Source organism: Phragmites australis, chromosome 23, assembly GCF_958298935.1.
Source record: "Phragmites australis chromosome 23, lpPhrAust1.1, whole genome shotgun sequence".
Lineage (NCBI taxonomy): Eukaryota > Viridiplantae > Streptophyta > Magnoliopsida > Poales > Poaceae > Phragmites > Phragmites australis.
The window spans coordinates 21,825,786-21,833,948 of NC_084943.1; the positions used below are offsets into that span (position 1 = coordinate 21,825,786).

The 8,163-nt window shown below is 43.5% G+C and overlaps 1 protein-coding gene across 1 annotated transcript; it reads right to left on the reverse strand.

Annotated features, from left to right (window-relative positions):
* Positions 1-988: 988 nt before the first annotated feature.
* LOC133906330 (uncharacterized) lies at positions 989-7,336 on the reverse strand. The gene is made up of 13 exons (XM_062348198.1): positions 6,832-7,336; positions 5,068-5,242; positions 4,779-4,862; positions 4,459-4,700; positions 4,150-4,387; positions 3,429-3,508; positions 3,269-3,353; positions 3,010-3,141; positions 2,819-2,932; positions 2,204-2,251; positions 1,789-1,873; positions 1,611-1,664; positions 989-1,527 (listed from the first exon to the last, which is right to left on the reverse strand). The coding sequence occupies exons 1-13, from the start codon at positions 7,056-7,058 to the stop codon at positions 1,391-1,393; spliced, it is 1,701 nt and encodes a 566-aa protein (XP_062204182.1). The 5' UTR covers positions 7,059-7,336; the 3' UTR covers positions 989-1,390.
* Between the last annotated feature and the right edge of the window lie 827 nt (positions 7,337-8,163).

Here is an 8,163-nt window from a genome sequence, read left to right on the forward strand (position 1 = left end):
CAAGTAAGCATATAAAGCAAGGCACAAACAGGAAAAAAAGAGAGACGATAAGTAGCTTAGTTGTTCATAGGTACTAACCGCTTAGCAACCCGTTTCCAAATCTCAAAATAGACACCATACATTCCCATATAATTAGAATGATCAACATCCGGCGCTAGCCCGGTTGGCAAGGACGGCGCTCGCACGGCGTGAGCGCTCGAGCCAGCCCGAGCGCTCGCACGGGTATGCACGGAGCGGGCGTGCACGGAACGGTCTCGCTCGATCCTGCCTCCAAAGAAACCCGTGAAAATAGATTTCACTGTAAAAAAAAATATAGTTAGAATGATCTAACAGAATGCTCCATATATGTTCCTAAATTAAAAAAAATAAAATTGTCAAATACCAATATACCATCACCACTAAAGCTCATAAGAGCATATCTAATGACCAGTATAAATACAATAATGGCATTCCAAAAAAAACGTGGTCGTACAAACGTTCACCACGAATGATAAAGTTGTACATATTGATTTACTTTGCATCCAGTTGGATTGTACATAGGTGCTTTTCTTCGGAGATTAGGCACGAGATATAGAGAAGGCGAGAATTATTACAGCTTGTGATTATTGGTAATCAAAAGCACTCACCCTACAGGCTTGCTTCCTAAAAACCCTCACTGAATCGACTCATCCATTAGAACAGCAAGGCATGCCATGAATCCATGACCTGGTTAGTCAATTCAACAACTAAACGAAACTAGAATCACAAAGCTGGGAACAATGGAGCACTGGTGATCTGGAAAGTGAAAACCAAACACACTAAGAACAGAATATACAACAGGACCGGAAAAGAAACTTCTGGTGTCACATTTGTTGGAACCAAACTCAGATCATAAACACGAATAAAACTAATTGACATACATACACAACTGTACTGCAGAACTAGATCAAAGAAAACAATTTCACTTGCTTGCTTATCGCTCAATTCTCATCTACAGTACCACTTACATTGTCGTAAATCTTATAACAATGATGTGAAATGCAGATTCCTGCGGGGCAAAAGAAACTGGCAGCATACCCCATGGCACGCTCCAACGAAAGAATGAATCTCAGCAACACAATCCAGAAATTTACAGGAGAGAACAAATACCTCCCTTTCTATATCAACCAACCTGCTCGGGTTGTTGGCAAAGAAATTTCAAAAACTAGTAACAATGTACAGGATGCCGTGCTGCCATATTAAATGGCTACTGGGGCACCTCAAACAGCTACTCAAAAGCAAACTTTATGGGGCTTGTTCTCCTCCTCGGAATAGCCACTTGATCCTGCAGATAGCCATCCATCTGCTTGTGAAAGGCCCACCTTTTTCCGCCTCAACTCACAGCTGACAGGTGCCAGAAAACATACATCTGCTACCTATGACGTGCTTGGGAATCCTCGGAAGATATACTGGAGTGAGGTGAGGGCTCAAGGCTCTCCGGCATCTCCAATTGCATGGGTAGGTTCAAGAAACTGCCTTCAGAAGGCTGATCTTCAGTATCAGCAGTCTCTGTAAAGATGTCAGTGAATGCAATGTAAATGCTATGAAAAAGTTGCCACAAGAACTCACAGATGAGTGTTGCGGGTAGTTACCAAATAATGATTTGATGGTTGGTCGTGTTGGCTTGTTCTTTTTCTTTAACTCAGCTGCAAATTCAGAAAGAAAAATACTTCAAAATATGTGCAATGAACAAAATAATGCCCAAGCCATTTTTGGGAAAGAGATCAACTAGGAACAAATGGGAGGTGTGAGATAGGAAATATTTCCAACCAATTCCTGGAAGTTCGGGATCATTCACTATTTCAAAATTCTTGTACGTATAACCAACAAAATTTACGTCCTTGGAGGAAAGCATCTACACAACAGAACAATTAATCAGCAACCATACCCAAAGTAAAATGATAAAGAGAATAAGATGTCAAGGCTCAGGCATTTAATTTTAAGTGCGAAGGTGATCCTTGTGGCATAACAGAAGCAGGAAAATCATCACTGTTCCAAAACAACTGCATTTCAGATTTTGAAATCAAAAGGGGATAATGGCCTAAGAGTGAAATCTTGATATTGAACTGCCTAGTTCCTCAGTTTGCTGATTTCTATACTTGACTAAGAAAAAAAATGTAGTCTTCCTATAAGTTTGGCGATAGAAGCAAATGCATTATATGATCCCGACAACACACAACAGTACCTTTCTCCAAGGACCCGCCTTTGATGAAGTTTGCATCGGAGGAGCTGCCTGTGAAAATACCAAGGGCATAAATATAAAGCACTCAGTACCCACTGGAGGCCAGAATACAAGAACTAAGATGCTTTACGCCAAACAATTTACCACTTTTCACTATCTCAAAGTACATTTTCTTCACAATATAATCTAAGCAAGCAGGATGTGTAACAATATGTCAATATGTACTGCAAATACATTAGGCTCTTTCTTACAAACAGCTGTGCATGGTATAACTTGATCAAACAAGCATGGCAGGGTAAATAATTGGCTGGCTACATCCTGAAACAAATACTTGATAATTAATCTAATGGCGAGGTCCCAGCATGCTGGACGCCTATGCTTATATGCAAACAATTTCACAGTTTCTACCTAAATGTACTCTTGTAGTCTAGTGATATTGTCAACTAGCCAACTATGCAAACAAAAAAAAACTCAGGATAGAAGGAAATATTCTAGCTTCCAAACCATTTGAATCTATTCTGTCAATTACTCAACGAATGTCTTTTGCACTGTCAGATTTTACACTAATCTATATAGAAACAACTGGAACAGTGCAGCAGCCTGAGAATAGCACCTCACCTCCTCAAACTTTTCGAAATTTTGTGTGTCCAACTCATCATTAACCTCAGGAATAAAAGCTGCTTCCATCTGATATAGTTTCTCCCACTCAACGCCTCTAAACCATGGATGTGCCTGCAGGAACACATTGTGCCATCAATCACAAAATTTCAAACTTATACATCAGTGCAAATCATCTGAATGATTCTCACCTTTATCTCATGTGCACCTTTTGATCCAAGTCTCTGATCCACGTTACACAAAAGCTTGCTAATGAGATCTTTAGCTTTAGGTGAAAGTCTGGCCTCTTCAGGGAATTTTAGATGACTTCTCCAATTCACTATCTGCAAAATTGCATTCATGAAGTAGCTAAGAAGGATTCACACACAAAAGCACAATTATTCCACAAGGACATGACTTAATAATATGCAATGATTGCATAAGTGACATAGAAACAGCACATAAAGTTACCTTCCTGCATGTTGACATTGGATCTTCAGAATAAAACGGCGGATACCCCACAAGCATCTCGTACATAATGGCCCCAAGTGACCACCTATAAAATGCAAATCTAAGAAAAATGGACACCACTGGACATGCACTGCACGAGTTCATAGAATCAAAAACTAACCAGTCACATTCCATCCCATATCCTTTCTTCAATAATACCTCCGGAGCAATGTAATCAGGTGTACCAACAGTAGAATAAGCCTGCAATTTTCATGAAATATGTACATATATAAACAGAGCCAATGATATGAAATAGTACACTGATAATGATTGTCAAACAAATGAAATTTTTAAAATTTTCTTCCAAATTCCCTCATTTTAGCCATCCCATATGCAATATACTAGGGAAATTCAATTCCAGAATTCTGGGCCCAATTCCGAGATCCAAACGGGGTGTTAGTCTTATGTGGCATTTCATTATCGCCCTATAGGGATGCAAGTTGCTCAAAATTCAATGGTATTCATCTCTTACATCTTTTTCACATATCCATTATATAATCATGTTTCACATATACAATAATCAAGTGTGTCTAGATGTTCTTGATTTCTTATAGCATAATTTCAGCTCATTAGTGCCTCTTTACAACTACATTTTGTAAGAACTGAGCAATGTAGATATAGAAAGTGCTTGAAACTGAGGCTTGCCTACTAGAAGTATAGTATGCAGTTATGCACACACGCACAAAAAAAAAAGACCGTCCTTAGAACAAAATAGATGCTTGATAAGAGGATAGAAGCCAATTTATTGCGTGTTACAGTATCAGCCAAGGTCTGTGTTACTATATCCACCATGAAATGATGGGAGTTTAATGTTTTTATAGCTAACCACGCATGTAACCTACCAACATCCGCCGATTCTTCTGCCAATGCAATAGCTGTTCCTGTTGTGTTCGCCTGGGAGCACTAGAGTTACTTAATTGCTTATCGCCATCTGATGATGGATTGGTGTTCTTTCCCACAGCACAGTCAAGATCACTCAGATTTGGGAAGCAACTGCTGTCTAGAGGTTTGCATAAGCCAAAATCTGAAAGCTTCAGGTGACCACTTCGGTCTAACAACAAATTATCAGGCTTGATATCCCTGAAAAGGTATAATAAAGATTGAGTAGAAAGTTGCACTTGCTGTACAGTTTGTTTGTTAGTATATATTACCTATGAATATAACTATGCTTGTGAATGGATTCAATTGCTAGTATTGTCTCTGCAACATAAAATCTAGATTCATCCTCTGTCAGTATGTCCTTGCGCATGAGTAGAGTCATCATGTCACCACCAGGAAGATACTCCATAATGAGGTACAGAAACTCGTCATCTTGAAATGAGCAGTAGAGCTTAACTATATAAGCACTATCAACCTCTGCAAGGAGGTTCCTTTCAGCTCTCACATGCTCAACCTAAAAATGACACATTAGAAAAAGAAAAGCTTGCTGCATAACCTCCTTTAGTTACTAGAGTTAACAAACATGAAGTACCTGGCCTCTTCGTAACATTTCAGACTTATTAAGCTTTTTCATTGCATACACATTGGATGTAGCTTTTTCTCTACAAAGTCTCACCTGCAAAATGTCAGTATGAAGTATAAACTGGAGGTAAGCAGCAGACGCATGCAGAGAACATATACTGCCTCTAGGACAATTAGAGAAATCTCCTGCATGTACCACAAGAAAACTCAGTTTTCTCAAGGTATTCAGTAAAGTGATGTTTATTACACAAGATCCAACTATACATGCATCAAAGAGGGCGAATAAAAAAATGCATTACCTCCCCAAATGCACCTCTCCCAATAATGGTCAGCAATTCAAAATCATCAACACCCATTTTATGCCTCCGTAGGCGCATGTATTCTGTCTCCTTTTTCTCCAAATCCTTCAGGATATTGCTCTGCTCTTCTTCAGATACATCAGCATCTGCTAGCTTCCTCTCCAACATCCAACGCCTATAGTGTAGGTTGATATTAAGATGGGTAGTAGCAAACAAGAATAGACACTAAACAATATCTAGGCCATGCCAGCGGTGTACATCCAAAAACAATAGATAGCAGTTTAGTGAGCCCTATGCCAGGCCTCAAAAAACGAGCACCAAGCACAAAATGAAGAGAGAAGATCTGGATTTCATATCAAAGTTTAGAAGGCAACAGCAACCACAGGTTGTAGTTCCATCATCCACATGAAGCTGTATGCATTAGCAGCGCCGATGCAGTCCAAAGGGGGCACTAAAGGGAATTTGGGGCTACTCTCAACTGTCAACCAGTTGTCATTTTTCATCTTTTCCATGAGCGGACTTTATTCTCATTCTCGGCCGGAAGTTACATTTACCCCAGTTAATGTTTATGTATGATGCATTCTGTCTTGTTGGTTAATCTGTTTTGCAGTCCAAGGGTATATTTGCAGTTTGTGAGCCTTTGCAAACAGATGAGATATAAATAGTCCTATGTATCCCCAGCTTTCCTAGAAAGGATATAGAAAACCTAATAATAGTAAAAGCTAACTTCACAATTAACAGAATCCCGAGGCCAAGTCCACGTTGCAACAATTCACAACTAGATTGGTTTGGCAGCACCTAAGGTAATATCATTATTAGAAAACAACTATTTAAATTTTGTTGTCACTTGTCAAGTACAGCAACATCTATTAGTAGACCAATCAATGGAGCTATGCAGTATTTGGCATGCTGGGACACAAAACTGGAGCTGATGCGCCCCTTTACCTCCCTTCACCCTAGGTTTGTACAGGTGGTCCAACTGTTTATCTCCTTCGACACTGTTTTGCTTCCACAACACTACAGCCATGCGCAGCAACTTATTTGATCATATGCACTATGCAGCGCCAAATTATCTTCTACCGTGCCAAAATTAGAATCATTTTACCCCTCATAATCCTAGAAGCACCACGGGTATTTATTACATGACACATGACCTTAATAGAAAACATTTCCACGTACACTAACGCGCCAAAATTGAATTCACAGACAACTACTATTCTAAAAGGCTCCTAGCTCGCCTAGGACAGCAGGCCAACCTGCCTAAGCGGAGGAAGGTGTTTGTCGCGCCTGGTGCCTAGCGCGTTTTAGAACACTGCAAACAAGGAGTCACGAACCTAAAAGAAGTTACAGGTGTGAACCGTTTACCCCTCCTCCAAAATTTGGCTATGGCCGCGGCAAGCTAGCCCAACATATCCAAAATTAGACAAGTGCATCTTAAAGCAAGCACATGCACCAGTAGTGCACACACTCGATAGCCAACTCGAGCTCGTAGCTAGTAGCCTGGTACTTCACGGGTAGTAATATGAGTACATTCCTCTACAATGCAGCCAGCAAAACTGCTACTCGCGCTCAGATCACAACCAAAAGTTTAAGAGCTCATGCATTCGACCAAACAGAGCTCTAGTTCGCGGGTGCTAATCTGATAACTCCACTCCAATCTGATAACTCCACCCCGCGCCAACATTTCCCCCCTTCAAATCCCAACCCAGGCACACGCATTGCCATTTCTAAGCGGCGAGTGGAGCGGGAAGGGGCTGGACTGACCTCTCCTTGCGCTCCTGGAGCGACTTCATCTGCGCCTTGTAGTGGTTCTCGATGTACTGCTTGGCCGCCACCACCTTCTGCTTGGTGGCGCTGGACAGCGTCTCCTCCCCGGCCGCGGCCATCCTCGCGGAGCCACCGGTGGGCGACGGCGCCGCCGCAGGCTTGCCCCGCTCCTTGTCCTTGTCCCGCGGCTGCAGCTTCTGGAGCCAGCTCCGGGCGGAATCCATTGGCGCGGCGGCGGATCGGATCAGAGCCGAGGACGAGGAGGCGCCATTGGCGGGTAGGGTGGGTGCGCCTCCGCCTCCGCCTCCGCGCGGGATCTCCGGATCTGGTGGTTGGGTAGGGTTTGGAGCGGGAGCACGAGCACGAGCGCCGCGCGATCTGCTGGCGTAAAATTTGCGCTCGAGGCAAGTGGGCGTGGTGCCGTGGCTTCTTCGATTCGCGGCTGCGGGAGCGGAGAGGAGGCGAAGCGAAGCGGCGGCAGCGAGCACGCGGCCACGTTGGCCAAATGATTATGTATAGTTCAAAAAGAGAGCGCGTGTTTTCGGGTTAGCCCCTACGTTAACCTCGTATTAAGCAACCGCATGTAGGAGAGCTTCGTATGGGCAGAATTTCACAGAAATTTGGGGTGGGGTTTTCACCGGAAAGTGGTGGGCTTGGAGGGGAGTATGCGGTAGCAAGGGCGGCCCGGTGGTGATGGCGGAACGGAGCGGTGAGGTGTCGGGATGTCATCAGCCATGAGAGGCAAAGATCGTCGGTTTGGCAGTGCCGGGGTGGAGGCGGGTGTGATGGTGAGATGGTGGGGGTGTCACCCACCAAAGTGGTGAATGACTGTCGACGGGCAATGAAGGTGGTGAGGGTGTCGAAATGTAGTCGTGCTAGCGGTGGCGGTGGCTCTGGCAACGTCGTAGCCGATCGTGGGGTGGTGGAGGAGGGGGCACAACATGACTAGAGCGGTCGACACCATGGAAGAAGGGGAGTTGGATCTAGTGAAGGTGGGAGGGAGGGCAGTAGAGAGGGGCGTCGAGGGGCAGCGTCGATGAGGCGGTGGTAGGGTGAGGGGCGGAGGCAAAGTGCGGGTTGAGGTCAGGATGGGGACAAGGAAGGAAGGAGGGGCGACATGTGCCATTGGATTTTGATCCGATGGATTAAAAAGTTGACTGATGAATAATTACAAAATCAGTCAAGTAGACAATTTCGTTTCTAATTGTGCCTAATGTGTCATGAAGAATATCAGCGATCCAATTTGAATATGGGTCGAGCGGGTCGTAGAGAATACCCGCAGCCTAGTTTCTGAGTGGGTCAAATAAGCGCTTACAACCTCACAGCTCG

Excerpts from the sequence above, each read along its gene's own strand:
- LOC133906330 (XM_062348198.1), bottom strand. The coding sequence starts at position 7,058 with ATGGATTCCGCCCGGAGCTGGCTCCAGAAGCTGCAGCCGCGGGACAAG. Across the intron at positions 4,388-4,458 it reads AAGCATAGTTATATTCATAG|GGATATCAAGCCTGATAATT; the intron begins GTAATATATACT and ends ATACCTTTTCAG. Across the intron at positions 3,142-3,268 it reads CAATGTCAACATGCAGGAAG|ATAGTGAATTGGAGAAGTCA; the intron begins GTAACTTTATGT and ends GCAATTTTGCAG.